A 20,557-nucleotide genomic window follows, 5' to 3' on the forward strand; every position below is an offset into this window, starting at 1 on the left:
TGCCTGTAAAGGCAGGGGGTGATGAAGTGTTTCCCCTCCCTTCAGTACAAGAGAAGCGATGTGGCAGAATCTAATATCCTGAGGTCAGGCTCTGCAGGCGGATCAAACGGTGCCGTGGCCACGTGTGCTGGGAGGGGAAGGGGGGGGCAGGGGAATCAGGGCTACAAATGTGCTGGGATATGTGTGGAGACAGTTTAATTTGTTCCATTTATATGAACAAGGCATGTGGCACATGCTTGGAAAAATATCCTTGTGAATAGGCTTGGAAATAGCAAAGCCACGTGGGCAGGAGGGGCCAGGGGCTGGGAAGCAGGGAGGCATGGAAGGGAGGCAGCTCTGCTGGGGCTCAGCAGCCTCCCTCCTGTGTCCTGAGCTCTGCTGGGGCTCAGCAGCCTCCCTCCTGTGTCCTGAGCTCTGCTGGGGCTCAGCAGCCTCCCTCCTGTGTCCTGAGCTCTGCTGGGGCTCAGCAGCCTGCCTCCTGTGTACTGAGCTCTGCTGGGGCTCAGCAACCTCCCTCCTGTGTCCTGAGCTCTGCTGGGGCTCAGCAACCACCCTCCTGTGTCCTGATTGAGTGCTGTGAGCAGGGGAATCAGCAACCTCCCTCCTGTGCCCTGAGCTCTGCTGGGGCTCAGCAACCTCCCTCCTCTGTCCTGAGCTCTGCTGGGAGCAGGGGAATCAGCAACCTCCTTCCTGTGTCCTGAGTGAGTGCTGTGAGCAGGGGAATCAGCAACCTCCCTCCTGTGTCCTGAGCTCTGCTGGGGCTCAGCAACCTCCCTCCTGTGTCCTGAGCTCTGCTGGGGCTCAGCAACCTCCCTCCTGTGTCCTGAGCTCTGCTGGGGCTCAGCAACCTCCCTCCTGTGTCCTGAGCTCTCCTGTTGCAGTGTTCTACCCCACCCATACTTTAGAACTTCTTCCTCATGTCCAGGCTTCCTTCAGGAAAAGTTGAAAGGCTCTCCCTGAATGTAATGGAGATTAAAAAGCCAGGCTGGATGCGCTGCACAGGGATTTGCTTGCATGAGGTCAGAGCCAGGCAGCTGCAGTAAGTGGAAGCACCTTCCTCCCTGGTGGGGAGAGACACTGAGGTGCCCTGCAGTGCATCAGATCCAGCCTGAGCTCATCCTTCATGGTCAGCACATTTTATTGAGGTTCATTCCTTCTGTCAAGGACCTGAAAAATGTCTTTGCTGCAGGAGTGGTCAGGGCCTGGCAGAGGCTGCCCAGGGAGGTGGTGGAGTCCCCAGCCCTGGAGGTGTTCAGGAAACCTGTGGCCATGGCAGCTGGGGCCATGGTTTGGTGGGCATGGTGGGGCTGGGTTGATGTTGGACTGGGGCCCCCACTTGTGACTGGTTACCAGTCTGAGGAGGAAGTGTTGACTACCACCCTCTGGGTAGGGCCTGGCCAGCAGTTCCTTCCCCACCACACAGACTCTGTCTGGGTTGTCCTCTGTCCTCTGTCACTTTCCCTAGGAGGAGGTTGTTGTGTGCTTAGGCACAGGGATTTCTACAGAGCACATATTTAGGCATGAGAGTTTTTATCTCTAGGAGTGGTGAGAGCCTGGCACAGGCTGCCCAGGGAGGCTGTGGCTGCCTCCTGCCTGGAGGTGTTGAGGGCCAGGCTGGCTGAGGCCCTGAGCAGCCTGTGCTGGTGGGAGGTGTCCCTGCCCATGGCAGGGGGCTGGAGCTGGATGCTCTCTGAGGTCCCTTCCAACCATTCCATGATTCCATGAGCACAGCTGTGCATTAGTGGTGTGACTTGCCTTTCCAAACTTGTCATTCCCAATCTTTGCCATTTCCCCTCAGAAAGGCAGGTCTGCAGCCCCAGCTCCACCCTGGGCTGAGTCTTGGTTCATTCCTGTGCCACCAACACCTGGCATGGCTGTGGCTGTCTCAGGGGGCTGCTGCAGCATCTGGCACAGGCTCTGAGCCTTTCTCATCTGTGTTTAATCTTTTTTATTGACATCTCCTAATGCAAAGTGAGCAGGAGAGGAATCGAGGCTGGCAGAACAAGGGGAGGTTTGGGGGCAGGTGCAGGGGCAAAGTGCAGCCTGGTAGGGAGAACATCCCCAAGTTAACAGGAAACCAGGATAAAAGGGGTGCTTGAGGTGTGCCAACCTCTCTGGTCACTCTCTCTGTCCATTTCCTTCCTCCACAGAGCTGGTCAGAAAGGGCATCAATGGACCTCAGCTCTGGTTAGGGCACACCTTGAGTCCTGTGTCCAGTTCTGGGCTCCTCAGGTTAAGAAGGACATTGAGATGCTGGAAGGTGTCCAGAGAAGGGCAACGAGGCTGGGGAGGGGTCTGGAGCACAGCCCTGTGAGGAGAGGCTGAGGGAGCTGGGGTTGCTTAGCCTAGAGAAGAGGAGGCTCAGGGGAGACCTTCTTGCTCTTTCCAACTCCCTGAAGGGAGGTTGTAGCCAGGTGGGGGTTGGTCTCTTCTCCCAGGCAGCCAGCAGCAGAACAAGAGGACACAGTCTCAAGCTGTGCCAGGGGAGGTTTAGGTTGGATGTTAGGAAGAAGTTCTTCCCAGACACAGAGATTGCCCTTGGGATGGGCTGCCCAGGGAGGTGCTGGGGTCAGTGTCCCTGGAGGTGTTTAAGACTGGGTGAGGCACTCAGTGCCATGGTCTGGTTGATTAGGTGGGGTTGGGTGATAGGTTGGACTTGATGATCCTGGAGGTCTCTTCCAACCTGGGTGATTCTGTGAGGGCTGGAAGCCCTCTGCTGTGAGGCCAGGCTGAGACAGTTGGAGTTGTTCAGCCCAGAGAGTTGTGGAGTCTCCTCTGGAGACTTTCCAGACCCATCTGGAGTAATTTCTGTGCCACTTGTCCTGGACTCTATGCTCCTGCTCTGGCAGGGGGTTGGACTCCCAGGAGACCTTCTTGTGGCCTTCCAGGACCTGCAGGGGGCTCCAAGAAAGCTGGGGAGGGACTTTTGAGGGAGGGATAGGACTGAAGCAAAAGTAGAAGTGGGGAGACTGAGATTGGCTGTGAGGAAGTTGTTCCCCATGAGGGTGGTGAGAGCCTGGCACAGGCTGCCCAGGGAGGTGGTGGAAGCCTCCTGCCTGGAGGTGTTTGCAGCCAGGCTGGCTGTGGCTGTGAGCAACCTGCTGTGGTGTGAGGTGTCCCTGACTATGGCAGGGGGGTTGGAGCTGGCTGAGCCTTGAGGTCCCTTCCTGCCCTGACAATTCTGTGACCCTGTGAGGCTGGAGAGGAGGAGGCTGTGCTGAGGCTGAGAGCTGCACTGTGCTGCTTGCTGCCTGCCCAGCCCGGGGTTGTCTGCCTGAAATACGACCCTGGAGATGAAGCCCTCCAGGGGACAGAGCAAACACAACAGCAGGAGCTGCTGTTTGTCAGCAGCCCTGCACCAGCCACCGAGGTAAAAATGATCAGTGTGCTAATATGGGCCTCTACTGATCAGCAGAGGTCCCCAGCAGCTCCCTCTTGGAAGCATTATGGGCTGCCATGAGCTCCTTCACCAGGTGGCCAATCTGTCCTCCCAACCTCCTGGATGCCTTTTCCCCACTTGCTGCCTGGGCTTGCTGTACCAAATGGGAGGCAGAGTGGCAGTTTGATGAGCAGAAAATAGGTTGGTGTGGCTGGGAAATAGCCTTTGACTCAAAAGGCTTCCTGAAGCCTGGCTGTGATTCATGCCTGCAGAAGGTGGCCTCTTCCAGAGGGATTCCTAATGCATGCTTGCACTCTGCAGAAGTGGCTTTGAGGGACAGGGAAAGGGCTGGAGCAGGTCCTGAAGAAGGGCAACCACGCTGGGGAAGGGTCTGGGGAGGAGGAGCTGAGGGAGCTGGGGGTGTTCAGCCTGTAGAAGAGGAGGCTGAGGGAGACCTCATTGCTTTCTGCAGCTCCCTGCAAGGAGGTTGGAGCCAGATGGGGTTGGCTTTCTGTCCCAAGGAGCAAGTGATAGGAGAAGAGGAAATGACCTCAATCTGCACCAGGGGAGGTTAAGCTGAATATCAGAAGAAAATGTCTCTGCTGCCAGAGTGGTCAGGGACTGGCAGAGGCTGCCCAGGCAGGTGGTGCAGTGCCCACCCCTGGAGGGGTTCTAGAGCCCTGTGGCCGTGGCACTCTGGGACATGGTTTGGTGGCCACAGTGGTGTTGGGTTGCTGGTTGGACTGGATGAGCTTAGAGGCCTTTTCCAACCTTAATGGTTCAGTACCAAATTAAATTACTTCCTTTAACTGGACTTGAATTGCTATGAAGTGGTCTGACCAGCAGTGGGATGTTCCAATAGCTCCAGGTAGGGTTTGATCCTCAGTGAGAGCCTGGCACAGGCTGCCCAGGGAGGCTGTGGCTGCCTCCTGCCTGGAGGGGTTCAGGGCCAGGCTGGCTGAGGCCCTGAGCAGCCTGTGCTGGTGGGAGGTGTCCCTGCCCCTGGCAGGGGGCTGGAGCTGCATGCTTTCTGAGGTCCCTTCCACAGCCTCCCTGGGCAGCCTGTGGCAGGCTCTCCCCACCCTCACAGTGCACAGGAGAGGAGAGGAGGTCACATCTCTATTTGCTTACCTTTCTGGCCCACTCTGGGGTTTTCTGGGAGCGTTTTCATCCATCCATTAAATATTTCCCTTAAATTCTGAGGTTTGGTCTTTAAATTCCCATTAATTGGCAGAGCTTGGCCTGCTGAGGTTCCCATTTGTCAGCAGGGTTGGCCCTGGGGCATTGGTTAGGCAAATATTGATGTGTAGCTTTGGCCTGGTGGCTATCAATTGGAATCAGAAAATCAATGGACTTAATAGCTGCTCGTTACAGGCTTGATGCATTTGCAAGGCTGAGTCACCTATTGGCAGGGAGCAATCAATCCACTCACAAACTATTACAACCAGCCCGGCTGTCAGAGGCTGTGGGTGCTGGCCTGAGCTCCACCGAGGTGGCTCCAGGCACAAAGTAACTTCTTGTTCTGGGGGGAGGTCTCCTTTCATCCAGTTCTGAAGTCAGGAGGTCCGCAGGTTGCCACAGAGAGTCAGCAAACTGCTGAGGAGAGTCCTGGTGTGGTTTGCAGCGGGGTGTAGAAAGAGGGTTTGAAGGTTGAGGCTTTGCTTCCTGGCTCCTAGCAGAGCTGTTTGCAGAGGAAGCTCAGGAGGTGCAGCCAGGGCAAGGGCAGGCTCCTGCCCCTGGGGAGGAACAACCTCCTGCAGCAGCACAGGGAGGGGGAACCTGCTGGAGAGCAGCTCCATGGAGAAGGAGTTGGGAGTGCTGGGAGACAGCAAAGTCACCATGAGCCAGCAGTGTGCCCCTGGGGACAAGGAGGCCAAAGATGGCCTGGGCTGCATGGAGAAGAGTGTGGCCAGCAGAGCAAGGGAGGTTCTCCTGCCCCTCTGCTCTGCCCTGGTGAGGCCACAGCTGCAGTCCTGGGTCCAGCTCTGGGCTCCCCAGCTCAAGAGAGACAGAGAACTGCTGGAGAGAGTCCAGAGCAGGCTGCAGAGCTGCTGGGGGGCCTGGAGCAGCTCTGTGAGGAGCAGAGGCTGAGAGCCAAGACAAAACATGGAGTTTTGGGTAAGGTAGAAAGAGTGAAACACAGCCTAAGTGAATGATGCTCAAGGTGCCATCCACAGTGGTAACAGAGAGGTGGAGGCTGGAGGCAGCTCTCCCAAGTCTGCAGAGTGTCAGCAAAGTCCCCACAGCAGAGGCTGCAACTGAAGGATGTCTCCTCCCTAGTCTCAGGTGACAGGATGAGGGGAGATGGGGATGGGGCTGCCAGCACCTGTCTGGGCAACCTGGGCCAGGCTCTCACCACCCTCAGGCTGAAATCTCTCTCCCTTCAGTCTGAATCTCTTCCAGTTCAAAGCAGGTGTGGAAGGTGCTGGCTAGGCCACCGGGCTGCCCATCAGCCTCTCCTGCCGCAGCGCCACCAGCCGCTGGAACCACTTCTCCTCTGCTTCTGCCTTCTCCATGAACAGCTGAGGGACAAGGGGGAGAGGAAGGAAAGGAGCTTCAGAGTCTGCAGAGTCACAGAATGGCCACTGACTTCCAAGCCCCTGCCATGGCCAAGGACATCTCCTACCAGAGCAGGCTGCTCACAGCCCCAGACAGCCTGACCTGCACCGGTGCCAGCCACGGGGCAGCTCCCAGGGCCAGGCTCTCACCACCCTCAGGGGCAAACATTTCTTCCTTCTCTCCACTCTGAGTCTCCCTCTTCCAGTTCAAACCATCCCCCCTTGGCCTGTCCCAGCAGGCCCTGCTCACAGTCCTGTCCCCAGCTTTCTGCTCAGCCCTTGAAGCACTGCAGGGCCACCAGAAGGTCTCCCTGGAGCCTTCACTTCCCCAGGCTGCACAACCCCAACCCTCTCAGCCTGGCCTCACAGCAGAGAGCTTCCAGCCCTCACATCATCCCCATGGCCTCCTCTGGAGCCCCTCTAAGAGGTCTCTGTCCTGCCTAGGGTGAGGCCCCGCAGCCGAGCGCAGGGCTCCAGATTTGTGCTCTTGTCTTCAAAGCAAGTGGAAGAGTAGAGCTGGCCACTGGGGTTTGGGCTTGGCTTGGGCTGAGCCTGGCTTGCAGTGCTCATGCCAACAGCAGCAGAGATGTGGAGGGACACGGTGCCCCCCATCTCCATCAGCACCGAGGCCTTTTCCCATCAGGAAGGAGGCCTGCAGGGGCTCCCTGTACTGTGGGGCATGGGGAAAATGACTTCACTGCACATATTCCCTGCAGAAGGAATTTGGCCTAATTGTGTTCCCCACTAACAATTGGAAGGAAGGGGATTTTTCCTCTCTTTTCTGAGTCTTTGATTTGCCTCCAGCCCTCTCCAGGCTTCTCCAGTTACACTTAAACACAGCCCCAGGAGAAGGAATGGTGCACATGGGGGCAGCAGAGCCTGCACCAATCCCCAGGCAGCCTGGTAGGGTGGGGAAGGGGGGGGCTCTGCTGGGGAAAAAATGCACAAATGGATTGTTTGTGCCCCAGGAAGGCTCCATCCTGGGAGCTGGTAAATGGGATCGGCTAAATGAGAGCTTTGGGGCAGAGGAACATTCATAAAGACTCTGGGACAAGTTCACCAGGAGCCAGCAGTGTGCTCCCACAGCTGAGAAGCCAAAGGTCTCCTGGGGTGTATAGAGTGCAGGCAGCAGGTCAAAGGAGGTTCTTCTGGCCCTTCTATTCTACCCTGCTGAGGCCACAGATGGAGCATTTGGTCCAGCTCTGGGATCCCCAGCTCAAGAGAGACAGAGACCTGCTGGAGAGAGTCCAGGGGAGGCTGCAGAGCTGCTGAGGGGCCTGGAGCAGCTCTGTGAGCAGCAAAGGCTGAGAGCCTTGAGGCTGAGAGCCTGCAGAAGAGCAGCCCCAGAGGGGAGCTGAGCAATGCTCAGCGAGAGCTAAAGGCTGGGGGGCAAGAGGCTGGGGCCAGGCTCTGCTCAGTGGTGCCCAGGGACAGGCCAAGGGGCACAAAGTTGCACCCAGGAGGTTGCATGTGAGCAGGGGGAGAAAGTTGTTTGGTGTGAGGGTGCTGGAGGCCTGGAGCAGGCTGCCCAGAGAGGTTGTGGAGTCTCCTGGTGTGGAGAGCTTCCAACCCCCCCTGGGCACTGTGCTGCTGGGCAAGCTGCTATGGGTGCCCTGCTGGAGCAGAGGTTTGGGCTGGGGGAGCTCCAGAGGTCCCTTCCAGCCCCTACCCTGCTGGGACTGTGGGATTTCAGGCTTGGCACACTCACAAGCAGCTCAAATCAGGATATTAGAGCAGGATGGGTTAGGAAACCTTCCCTGCAGGTGTTAGCAGAGCAAGGCATAATCTGGACAGATAGAACAGAAGTTAAGTCCTGGCCTGACAAGGTCAGCAATAGGGATTCCAAAGGATGTTTTGCAAGTGGCCTCCTCAAGAGCTCTCCAAAACCTGTGGCTGATGCAGTTTTGGTGCCTCAGATTGAAGATAGGAATGGTTCTGGCTTGAAGGTCTGAGGCCAAGGTGCTGAGGATTCCTGCTCAGGGAGCAGCCTGCCCTGCTGCCTGCCTTTGGTTTGGGTCTGGTTTGCTCTGGGGGTTGTTTTTCCTTCATAGAGTGAGTGTCTGAAGCCTGTTTCAGGAGCTGTAGTGTTATGAGCTCCTTCAGAAGCAGATTGATAGACTGGGGATAAGGGCAGAGTCTAAATAGTCTCTTGGTCCCTCACTCCAAGCACGTTTAGCAGGTCCAGAAAAGGGCAACAAAGCTGCTGAAGGGTCTGGTAAGGGGCAGCTGAGGGACCTGGGGTTCAGCATGGAGAAAAGGAGTCTGAAGAGAGATTTCCTGGCTCTCTCCAGCTCCCTGAAAGGAGGTTGGAGCCAGGTGTGTCTTGGTCTGCTCTCCCAAGGATCCAGTGACAGGATGAGAGGAAACAGCCTCAGGCTGCAGCAGGGGAGGGTTAGGCTGGAGAGGAGGAACAATGTCTTTGCTGCCAGAGTGGTCAGGGACTGGCAGAGGCTGCCCAGGGAGGTGGTGGAGTCTCCAGCCCTGGAGGTGCTCAGGAGATGGGTGGCCATGGCAGTTTGGGGCAGGGTTTAGTGTGCATAGTGGTGATGGTTGGACTGGATGAGCTTGGAGGCGACTCCATGGTTGTATGAAGTGCAGAACACCTTCACCCCCTGGACCCTGCGACCTGCCTGTGAGGGCCACCTGCGTGTCCTGACCTGTGGCTCAGGGCACTGCAGGGTGATGCAGAGAGTGGATCAGCAGTGGAGCCTGGTGGAGATGCTCCTGGATTGTCTGGGGGGTTGCTCTTCGGGGCAGCATTGTGGCAGCACTGAGTGCTTGGGCTGCCTGCATCACGAGGAACCAAGCCGGGGCACCTCGGTGCAGAGCCTGTGGCCGTGGCCTACCAGCAAGCGGGTGGATTAAGGCTCCTGTGGAGTTAGAGAGGGTTCCTTTGGTTCAGTTTCACAGAAATCACATCCATTTGCTTAACCCAGAATCCCTCCTGGGGAGCCTTTTCTGGGGGAAGAAGGAGGAGGTTGGGCTGCTGCCGGCGGCGGTGCCAGCGCCGCCCGCACGCTCCCCGCCCGGCAGGCAGAGCCTTATCCAGCAGAGCAGAGGGAGTCCATGGGATCAGGGAGACTTAGCTGAGAATTGTCTTGCTTGTGCTGGCTGAGGCCTGGATGAAATGGGATTTGAAACCCAGGGATCCTCTTTCCTTGGTGCTAGGCAGATGTTTCGCCGGCATGAACCGCATCGGTCGGTGTCGCAGCTGAAGGGGAGAGCAGCAGAATCAAATCCTCCCAGGCCGGCGAGCAGCCCTTTGCCAGGCTCCCGTTTCAGCCTTCTGCCTTCAGCCATTTAAATTGTAGGCAGTGTTTGAGGGCAACCAGAGGTGGTTGTAGCTGCTGTGCATTTCCCCTGCTGTCTTCCCAAGGATCAATATATGGACTGGGATAAAAGCCTGGAAGTTACTGACACCGAGCACCACAGTGGCACCGCACATGATGCTGAGGAACAGCTAAACCAGACACATTAAACCTCAGCTCTGGGGCCTTGAGCAGGGTCCTCCTTCAGCAAGGGGGTTGGAAGTGGATGGTCTTTAAGGTCCCTTCCAACCTAAACTATTCTGTGAATCTTCAAAGCCCCTTCCCACCCAAACCAGGCTGTGACTCTGGGACCTCTCGGGAGGACCTGCTGGGCTCAGCACTCTGTAACATGCAGTGAACCAAAGTAATAATCCCTGAGGAGGTGCAGCCAGCCACCCTTTGGTTCTCTGCACTGTTTTGTTGAGGTGTAAATAAAAAGGGGCCTTGAAAAGACCTCAACACCCACAAGGTGGCAATGAAGCTGGGGAAGGGGCTGGAGAAAAGGGCTGGGGAGGAGCAGCTGAGGGTGTTGAGCCTGGAGGAGAGGAGGCTGAGGGAGACCTCATTGCTCTCTGCAGCTCCCTGGGAGGAGGCTGGAGCCAGGTAGGGCTTAGGCTCTTCCCTCTAGTCTCAGGTGATGGAAGGAGAGGCAATGGCCTGGAATTGTGCCAGGGGAGGGTGAGGTTGGAGACTGGGAACAATTTCTTTGCTGCCACAGTGGTCAGGGACTGGCAGAGGCTGCCCAGGGAGGTGGTGGAGTCCCCATGCCTGGAGGTGTACAAGAAACCTGTGGCCATGGCAGCTGGGGCCAGGGTTTGGTGGCCATGGTGGTACTGGGTTGGAGGTTGGACTGGATGATCCTGGAGGTCTTTTCCAACCAAACCAACTCCATGACTCTGTGACAGTTCCATTCCCACGTGCCAAGGAGTGCTCCATGCACAGCCCAGGGCCAGCTATTGATCTGATTCCTTCCCCAGCCCACCTCTGTGCAAGGTAACCTTTCACTCTCTCCTCCCCCTGGGTCCCTCCCATCCTCCCTCTCTGCAGGCTGCCCTCTGACTGCCGCTGCTCTGCCGTTGGCTCCCTGGCTGTGGGTGGTGTGGCCCGGGGGAGGGGAAGGGAGGTGGGAAGCAGCTTTGTTTATCTGCCGGTGAGATCCGGGGGTAGGGTTTAACCCAGACAAATTGTTCTGTGTGCTCGGGTGGTGTAACAGCCAGAGCCAGGAGCTTGTCCCTACACTGCAGAGGTGATTTGGGCTGGAGATCTATAGCAGATAGAGGAACTCAGTAATTGCCTTTAAGATCAGAGCACAAAGCATTACCTTGGATTTTACAAGGCCAGGCGGCAACAAAGGAGCAGTAATTTATGAGCTCAGCGTAAAAGAATAGCATAATTGCATTAAAAATTAATGCTAATGAACACTAAAATGGGGAAGGTGGTTATGATGAAAGTTTGTATTCATCTCCCCTGCTCTGAATGATGGCTGGTGGCTTGATTAATGGCTTAATTTCTATCAATTAGCGGGGAAAAAAATCTCCTGCGAGACAAGGGTAAATTGAGCATTGAATTACAGCTCTGCTCTTGGGGGGGGGGGGGGGGGGGGGGAGAGAAGAGGGGGGAAAGGGGAAGAGCAGAGCAGCCAGGCTGGGATGCTGGCCACGCTGACAAGCGTGGTGAGCCCTCTGCAGGCTCTCCCAGGGGGACCCAGGGCCGGCCCCCGGCGGGCTGCTGCTGCTGCTGCTTGGTCCGTGGAATCGCAGCAGGGGTTGGGCTGGAAGGGACCTCCAGAGCTCACCCAGCCCAATCCCTGCACCCAGCAGGGACATTCTGCACTAGAGCAGGTTGCTCGCAGCCCTGTCCAGCCTCACCTTGAGGATCCCCCCAGGGACAGGGCCACAAACACCTCCCTGGGCAACCTGCTGCAGTGTTCCAGCAGCCTCCTGCTGCAGAACTTGTTCCTCACATCCAATCTCAATCTGCTCTGCTCTCATTTCCAACCACTGCCCTCCACACCTCCTTCTGTGAAGAGAAGGAAAACTTCCAGCACTTGAGAATCAGAGAACCCCAAACTCCTTGGGGTTGGAAGGGACCTTGAAGAGCATCCAGCTCCAACCCCCTGCCATGGGCAGGGACACCTCCCACCAGCACAGGCTGCTCAGGGCCTCAGCCAGCCTGGCCCTCAACACCTCCAGGGAGGAGGCAGCCACAGCCTCCCTGGGCAGCCTGTGCCAGGCTCTCCCCACCCTCACTGCAAAGAATTTCTTCCTCATCTCCAGTCTCAGTCTGCCCTCTTCAAGCTTCAGTCCATTCCCATTTAAACTGATTTAAACTTGTGTCCTACAGCTTCATTAAGGTAAATTTCACTTTTCCCCTGGAATATTTCCAAAATCACCCCAAAAAGCCTCAAAATTGAGGGTTAGGTTGAATATTAGGAGAAAGTTCCTTCCTGCCAGAGTGGTCAGGGGCTGGTACAGGCTGCCCAGGGAGGTGGTGGAGTCCCCAGCCCTGGAGGAAGTTCCAGAACCCTGTGCCCATGGCACCTGGGGAGAGGGTTTGGTGGCCATGGTGGGGTTGAGTTGGAGGTTGGACTGGATGAGCTTAGAGGACTTTTCCAACCCAAACAATTCCATGATGCCATGACTCTAGGCATGAGATTGAACACAACCAAGTGCCAGGTTCTGCACAGTGGCCACAGCAACCCCAGGCAGAGCTACAGGCTGTGGTCAGAGTGGCTGAGAGCAGCCAGGCAGAGAGGGACCTGGGGGAGCTGGTCGATGGTAGGCTGAACATGAGCCTGCAGTGTGCCCAGGCAGCCAAGAGGGCCAAGGGCATCCTGGCCTGCATCAGGAACAGTGTGGCCAGCAGGAGCAGGGAGGTCATTGTGCCCCTGTACACTGCACTGGTTAGGCCACACCTTGAGTCCTGTGTCCAGTTCTGGGCCCCTCAGTTTAGGAAGGAGGTTGGCTTGCTGGAAGGTGTCCAGAGAAGGGCAACAAAGGTGGGGAGGGGTCTGGAGCACAGCCCTGTGAGGAGAGGCTGAGGGAGCTGGGGTTGCTTAGCCTGGAGAGGAAGAGACTCAGGGGAGACCTTATCGCTCTTTCCAACTCCCTGAAGGGAGGTTGTAGACAGGCAGAGGTTGGTCTCTTCTCCCAGGCAGCCAGCAGCAGAACAAGAGGACACAGTCTCAGGCTGTGCCAGGGGAGGTTTAGGCTGGATGTTAGGAAGCAGTTCTACACAGAGAGAGTGATTGCCCATTGGAATGGGCTGCCTGGGGAGGTGGTGGAGTCACCATCACTGGAGGTGTTCAGGAGGGGACTTGATGGGGTGCTTGGTGCCATGGGTTAGTTGATTAGGTGGTGTTGGGTGATAGGTTGGACGTGATGATCTTGAAGGTCTCTTCCAACCTGGTCTGGTCTATTCTATTCTATTCTATTCTATTCTATTCTATTCTATTCTATTCTATTCTATTCTATTCTATTCTATGACTCTATGACTCCATGACTCAGTGATTCTATGACTATTTTTCCATGATTCCATGGCTCCGTGGTTCTTTGAAGCTGGGAGTGACTGGAGGAGCTGCAGGTGTGGCTGGCTCAGAGGTGAGGGTAAGCTGCCTGGAGGTTAACTCCATGGCCAGAATAGAGACCCAGATGTTCTTAGACTGCTTCAATATGAAGCTCTTCCATCCAGATCTCAAGCTTCCCCTCGTGTCTTCTGCTGGATTTCATCCCCAGTGCTTCCCTTCCTTTGCCAAGCAAAAGCCCTTAGTGTCCAGCTGTGCTTGGGAGTAGTGGGAAGCCCACCCCTATAATTAGAATGGCTATGGATGGGCTCCTTAATGCACTAAAGCATCGAGTTGTAAGCACTCTGCTGCTGCCCAGCAAGTCCTGGGGTACTTAAACTGGCTGTTGGAGTCCATTACAAGTGGAGAGGCAGAGCACTTAGCATTAACTTTTATGGTTATTACTCCAGCTTGGGTTTGGTGACCTCAGAGGTCTTTTCCAACCTTAATGATTCCAAGCTGGAATACCAATTAAGAATCCAAACTTCTCCCTGCCCTCAGCTGCTCTGCTTTTTGGTGTCTTTTATTTCATTTATTTGGGGAGGGATGGGGGGGTGGGGTTTTGTTGTTTCTGTGACTTCAGCTGGGGAAAGAAAAAAGCCCAAAGTTGTGTCTTTGGAATTCTCAAAGCCGGGGAACAGTGTGGCCAAGCGTTGGAAGGATGCTGCAGCTCAGAGGAGGGATGGGGAAGCAGCAGGAGGATCAAGGGGGAGCTGGGTCGTGGCTGAAAGGGGTTGGTTTGGATGCTTAGCCACCTCACACCCCACCCACCACCCCCCGGCCGTGTGCCGGTGGTCGCCTGGCAGGGGTGCTGCGGGGGTTGGCATCCGCGGGGGTTGGCATCCGCGGGTCCCCCGCTGGAGCAGACAAAGGCAGGATGCGGCCGGCGGCGTTGTGCGTGCTGGTGCCTCCCTCTAACGGCGGTGCGGGGGCCGGGAGGCCGGCAGCCGGCGCTGGGGGGGCAGCAGCGGGGGCAAAACCGGGGGTGAGGTGCGCGAAACTGGGGGGGGAGGCGGACAAAACGAGGGGTGAGGTGGCTGAAACCAGGGTGTGGGGGGGAGTGGACAAAACCGGGGCTGAAGTAGGCAAAACCGGGGGTGAGGTGGACAAAACTGGGGGTGGAGTGGGCAAAACCGGGGGTGAGGTGGACAAAACTGGGGGTGGAGTGGGCAAAACTGGGGGTGAGGGGGACAAAACCGGGGGTGAGGTGGTCAAAACCAGGGATCAAATGGACAAAACTGGGGGTGGAGTGGTCAAAACCAGGGGTGAGGTGGCCCAAGCCAGGGGTGAAGTGGACAAAACCAGGGGTGAAGTGGACAAAGCTTAGGATCAAATGGACAAAACTGGGGGTGGAGTGGACAAAACTAGGGGTGAGGTGGTCAAAACCAGGGGTGAGGTGGCCAAAGCCAGGGGTGAGGTGGTCAAAACCAGGGGTGAGGTGGTCAAAACCAGGGATCAAATGGACAAAACTGGGGGTGGAGTGGACAAAACAAGAGGTGAGGTGGTCAAAACCAGGGGTGAGGTGGCCAAAGCCAGGGGTGAAGTGGACAAAACCAGGGGTGAAGTGGACAAAGCTTGGGATCAAATGGACAAAACTGGGGGTGGAGTGGACAAAACAAGGGGTGAGGTGGTCAAAACCAGGAGTGAGGTGGTCAAAACCAGGGATCAAATGGACAAAACTGGGAGTGGAGTGGACAAAACAAGGGGTGAGGTGGTCAAAACCAGGGGTGAGGTGGTCAAAACTAGGGATCAAATGGACAAAACTGGGGGTGGAGTGGACAAAACAAGGGGTGAGGTGGTCAAAGCCAGGGGTGAGGTGGTCAAAACCAGGGATCAAATGGATAAAACTGGGAGTGGAGTGGACAAAACAAGGGGTGAGGTAGTCAAAGCCAGGGGTGAAGTGGACAAAACCAGGGGTGAAGTGGACAAAGCTTGGGATCAAATGGACAAAACTGGGGGTGGAGTGGCCAAAGCCAGGGGTGAGGTGGTCAAAACCAGGGGTGAGGTGGTCAAAGCCAGGGATCAAATGGATAAAACTGGGGATGGAGTGGACAAAACAAGGGGTGAGGTGGTCAAAACCAGGGATCAAATGGACAAAACTGGGAGTGGAGTGGACAAAACAAGGGGTGAGGTGGTCAAAACCAGGGGTGAGGTGGCCAAAGCCAGGGGTGGAGTGGATAAATCTGGGGGTGAGTTGGCCAAAACAATCAGCAAGCTGGCCAAAGCCAGGGGTGAGGTGGCTAAAGCCAGAGGTGAGGTGGCTGGAACCAGGAGTGAGGTGGAGACAAAACTGGGGGTGAGATGAATAACCAGGGGAGAGGTGGCCAAAACAAGTGAGGTGGAAAAAAGAGGGGGGTGAGGAGGCCAAAAGCAGGGGTGAGGTGGCCAAAACCGAGGGTGAGGAGTCCTTCATCCCCAAGGAGCTGCCACAGCTCAGCCAAGTCAAGCTGGGCAGGAGAAGGGAGGCAGGGTGAGAGGGGAACTCTCTGTTAAGACAGAGCCCTGCAGGAGCAGCTCAGCTGGGGCTGCTCTGCCCTGGGTTTGTGGCCACTGATGCTGGAGGTCTCACCTCTCAGCCTGCCTTTAATTAAATGCAGTTTATGTGCTAGGAACAGCAAAGAGCTTCAACCTGACAGCTATTTTAAGTGACTGTCTCTGACTTCCATGTTTCATATGCTCTAACTAGCAATGAGATTAGGTTTGACTATCTATTACTGTCATTAAATACTACATTTGAGGTACTTTTGAGATCAAATAGCCTCCATTTGGAAGTGTCTTGCCATCTATTGTCTTGTAAGCAATTCTTTTGCATCAGTAACAGATAATTGGATTTTTAAGTGATCCACAGAAGGGGTTGGGTTGGAAGAGACCTTAAAGATCACCCAGCTCCAGCCCCCTGCCAGCCTGGAGAAGAGGAGGCTGAGGGAGACCTCATTGCTCTGTGCAGCTCCCTGAGAGGAGGCTGGAGCCAGGTGGGGCTTGGGCTCTGCTCCCTGGTCTCAGGTGAGAGAAGGGGAGGAAATGTCCTCAAGATGCACCAGGGGAGGGTTAGGTTGAAGAGGAGGAAAAATCTCTGTGCTGCCAGAGTGGTCAGGGCCTGGCAGAGGCTGCCCAGGGAGGTGGTGAAGTCCCCAGCCCTGGAGGTGTTCCAGAACCCTGTGGCCATGGCAGCTGGGGCCAGGGTTTGGTGGCCATGGTGGGGCTGGGTTGGTGCTGGACTCAGTCATCTCAGAGGCCTTTCCCAAGCAAACCAGCTCTCTAAGAATCCATTCATCAAACACTCCCCCAGCAAAACCCTTCCCATGCTCAGGGCAGTGCTGGGTTTAAGGCTGGGCTCTGGGGTGGGTCTGTGGTGCTGAGCTGGGCAGAGGCAGCCCCACAGGGTGCAGTGCCCATTGCAGGAGCTGGTGACAGGAGGGCTCATTGTGAGCAGTGCTGGAATTGCCATTTCACAGGCAACAGCCTCAAACAAGCCCTCAGCCAAGGCCCTGCTGATGTTTTTCCTCCTCTAACTTGGTCAAAGCCTGGCCCTGCACTGAGTTAGTATTGATTGATCCTTGCTCTGCAGCCTCTTTGCTTTCTGACTCCATTATTGTTGATTTTACTATGAAATACTTTTCTCCTTCCCACTGGCAGCTGACAAACAGCATCTGGGAGCTGTTTTATCTCCCAGTAATGTGTTAGTCAACAAAACCCAAACCTACCCCCACCCCCCACCCCCTCCCCATGTGCTAATGGCTGTGCTCCCTCCAGTCCAGCTTCCCCCTCTCTCTTAATGCCACTGAGCTCATTCCAAGCACTGCAGCGTTTTATTTCCTGGGAGGCTTTTTGCTCCCTCCATAATCTGTCATTAGAGCAGGCAGGAAGAAGAAATTCCTCTCCCAGTTACCAGCTCTCTGGAGACCCTCAAACCCCAGCTGGATGTGTTCCTGTGGGACCTGCCCTAGATGGTCCTGCTTTGGCAGGCGGGGGGTTGGACTGGAGGCTCTCCAGAGGCCCCTTCCAGCCCCTCACATTCTGTGATGCAGTGTTCCAGGGAGGCACTGGAACAGGTTGCCCAGAGAAGCTGTGGAGGCTCCAGGCCTGCAGAATAGGCCTTGAGCAACCTGTTCTAGCAGGAGGTGTCCCTGCCCATGGCAGGAGGTTTGGAACCAGAGGATCTTTCAGCTCCCTTCCAGCCCGGGAAGCTTTGCCCAGGAGCACCATGGCCAAGGGGGGGGCTGGAAGCTCTCCAGGGAAGGAGACTCCACAACCTCCCTGGGCAGCCTGCTCCAGTGTCTCCCCACCCTCCCTGTAAAGATGATGTAAAGATGGTGTAAAGGTGATGCAAAAGTGATGCAAAGGTGATGTAAAGGTGCTGGCTGATCTCTTGGGCCATCCACAGCCAAATTCACTTCCACACAGGCAGTAGTTTTACTGCTGCAGCCAGGTGGGAGTTTTCTGCTCCAGCCCCAAACCCTTTGCTGCTCTGGCAGGGGGGTTGGACATGGATGGTCTCCAGAGGTCCCTTCCAAGCCCTGCCATCTCCAGGAGATCCTCCTGCCCTAAATCCTGCCAGGACACCTCTGTGCTCCTTGCCTGAGCATCTGGAGTGCTGTCAGGGGCGGAACAATGCTGTGCCCAGCTCCCTGTTGTCATTCTTCCCGCAGCAGAGGTTTTATCTCTGCAGCAGAGCACCTGGGGTCACATTGCCAGTGGCTCTTCCTGGTATCAGCTGTTGTAAAACACATTCAAGGCATTGCTCAGAGGCAGCAGATAGCAAAAGCTTGCCCTGATGTCCTCTGCCACCGCTCCCTTCTCTTTGTAGACCAAGCCACCCTGGTGGAGCAAGTGAAGCGAGTCAAAGAAATTGAAGCGATTGAAAGCGACTCCTTTGTTCCACAGACCTTCAGATCCAGTAAAGAAGTCAGGAAGGTAAGCTGGCAGTTTCCTTTCTGGCTGCAGGAGCCTTTCAGAGCCAGGTGGAGGCTGAGCTGTTCATTCAGCTTCCCTTGATGAAGGAGCATTGATGTTGACAGACTTGAACCCCACCAGCCACTCTCCTGTCTTCTCGGTGTGCTGCTCACAGAAGACATCTGGAGGAAGAGGATCTGCAGGAGGGCAGAGTGAGACTGGAGATGAGGAAGAAATTCTTGACACTGAGGGTGGGGAGACCCTGGAGCAGGCTGCCCAGGGAGGCTGTGGAGTCTCCTCTGGAGAGCTTCCAACACCCCCCACCCCAGGCATTGTGCTGCTGGGCAAGCTGCTGTGGGTGCCCTGCTGGAGCAGATCATCAGGGACTGGAGGATCTCCAGAGGTCCCTTCCAACCCTCACTGTGCTGGGCTCCTGGGATTTGCTCCCTGAAACCAAACAGTGCTGTTCTTAGCTTTCCAGGACCCAGGTTCCAGGACTGTACCTGCATTTTGGCTGCCAAACTCTAGGGAGCTTGGATGCTTTTGTCTTTGGATGTCTGCAAGGGCAGGCTTCCCCTTCTGCCTCCCAGGGCTGTTGAGTTCTCACTCTTTGAGTTCTCCAGAATATTCCATTGCCTTTCCAGAAGTCTCTGAGATGTTCATGCAGCTTTGTCATGAGTCAGGGCTGGGCTGAGCACCAGAACAGAGCCAGAGGCTCTCCAGGAAGCCCTCTGCTTCCCAAAGGGAAGAGAAAGGGAAGAAGGGAGGGAGGCTGATGGGCTGGGAAAGAAACTAAGCCAGCTGGGATGGGAAGAAGAACAATGCCAAGGGACAGAGACACAGAGACACAAACCAACATGGAAGCCAAGCCCTATGGCAAGGATGGCATCACTGGCACCACTGATGCTGGGGGCAGGTGCTGGGCAAGTCCCAGACTGCACTCAGCAGCAGAGGGGAACTACATTCAGGCACAGAGGGATGGGGATGGAAGGCAGAAGGGACAGAGTCCTGCTGGGACAGCAGCCAGGGAAGAAGAGGCTGGACCCTGGGCATCCCTCAGCTTGCTCCTGAAGATGCCCTCCATGGGCTGCAGTCCCTTGGTGAGCACTTGAGGCTCCCCTGTGCTGTCTGCTCCTCCCCACAGCTGCCACCTCTGCCTTCCTGCCCCCCAGGTGGGACACAAGCTGTGGCAGTGCCCTTGGTGTGCCCAGGAGCAAGTCTGAGGCAGAGCCTTTCTGCCCCCCAGCCCTTGGCAGGAGCTGTTCCCATCAGCCTCTCCCTGCTAGCAGCAGCCCCTGGCTGTGCCAAGCTGCCCTGAGCTTCAGCCAGTGCCTGAGTGAGCAGGGACTGAGCTGAGCAGGGATAGCACCCAGCAGAACTGCTGCTGGTCCAGCTCAGAGCAGGACACTCTGCCTGAGGATCCTTCCATGGCTACAAGCTGTGCTGGGAAGGAAGCTGAGAGCTCAGTGAAGATGCTGCCACATTTGGGAGGCTGAGGGTGCAACACTGAGCTGTGTTTGTTTCTGTTCAGTCAACAGAACCTGCTGAGCCCCAGTATGAGCCTGCAAGCATTGGGGTGGGGACTGCTGAGCCACCTGCTCCTGACAAAGAGCCACCAGCAGCCAACATCCCTACAGCCATCAAGTATCAAGATGATAACTCCTTGGCACACCCAAATGTAAGTGTGCTGCCCAGGGCAGGGGTGGAGTCCCCATCCCTGGAGGGTTTCAGAGCTGTGTGGATGTGGTGCTGAGGGCCATGGTTGGGTACTGAGCTGGCAGTGCTGGGGTAGGGCTCAGACTCAATGATCTTGAAAGTCTCTTCAAACCAAGCCTGGACATGCTCAGGAGGTGGTCTGCATGAACATCAGGAGGTTCAACGTGGCCAAGGTCTTACACTGGGATTGAGACAACCTCTGGTATCAGCACAGGCTGGGCATGCAGGGCTGGAGAGCAGCCCCAGGGAGAAGGCCTTGGGGGTGCTGGGGGTGCAGAGCTGGAGAGGAGCCAGCACCAAGCACTGCCAGCCCAGCCCCAGCCTGCCCTGGGCTGAGCCCCAGCAGTGTGGGCAGCAGGGGCAGGGAGGGGATTCTGCCCCTCTGCTCTGCTCTGCTGTGACCTTCCCTGCAGTGCTGGGGCAGCTCTGGAGCCCTCAGCACAGACAGGGACAGGGCCAGGGGAGGCCACAGCAATGCTGGCAGGGCTGGAAGCTCTCTGCTGTGGGACCAGGCTGGGAGAGTTGGACTTGGTCAGCCTGGAGAAGAGAAGGCTCCAGGGAGACCTTCTGGTGGCCTTGCAGTGCTTCAGGGGCTGAGCAGAGAGCTGGGGACAGGCTTGTGAGCAGGGCCTGTTGGGACAGGCCAAGGGGGGATGGTTTGAACTGGAAGAGGGAGACTCAGAGTGGAGAGAAGGAAGAAATGTTTGCCCCTGAGGGTGGTGAGAGCCTGGCCCTGGGAGCTGCCCCGTGGCTGGCACCAGTGCAGGTCAGGCTGTCTGGGGCTGTGAGCAGCCTGCTCTGGTAGGAGATGTCCTTGGCCATGGCAGGGGCTTGGAAGTCAGTGGCCATTCTGTGACTCTGCAGACTCTGAATCTCCTTTCCTTCGTCTCCCCCTTGTCCCTCAGCTGTTCATGGAGAAGGCAGAAGCAGAGGAGAAGTGGTTCCAGCGGCTGGTGGCGCTGCGGCAGGAGAGGCTGATGGGCAGCCCGGTGGCCTAGCCAGCACCTTCCACACCTCCAGCAGTGCTGTGAGGAGCTCCAGCGTCACACTGTTGGATTCTAATCCTTGTTAGGGCTTTTACTGCCCTGTATGAACTGTAGAGGGAATCGATTTGCATCTCAATAAAGATGAATGTCCTGTC

General features: G+C 56.4%; 1 protein-coding gene across 1 annotated transcript in view; it reads left to right on the forward strand.

The window, feature by feature from the left end:
- RSRC1 (arginine and serine rich coiled-coil 1) overlaps positions 1-20,557 on the forward strand; it is a 170,600-nt gene extending 150,043 nt beyond the window's left edge. The window contains exons 8-10 of the mRNA XM_068165813.1: positions 17,615-17,721; positions 19,232-19,378; positions 20,322-20,557. Of these exons, the coding sequence (XP_068021914.1) occupies positions 17,615-17,721; positions 19,232-19,378; positions 20,322-20,414 (347 nt within the window). The 3' untranslated portion in view covers positions 20,415-20,557. The remainder of the gene's footprint in view (positions 1-17,614; positions 17,722-19,231; positions 19,379-20,321) is intronic.

This window comes from Melanerpes formicivorus, unplaced genomic scaffold (assembly GCF_026170545.1).
Source record: "Melanerpes formicivorus ecotype bairdi unplaced genomic scaffold, bMelFor1.0.p_v2 SCAF_93, whole genome shotgun sequence".
Classification (NCBI taxonomy): domain Eukaryota; kingdom Metazoa; phylum Chordata; class Aves; order Piciformes; family Picidae; genus Melanerpes; species Melanerpes formicivorus.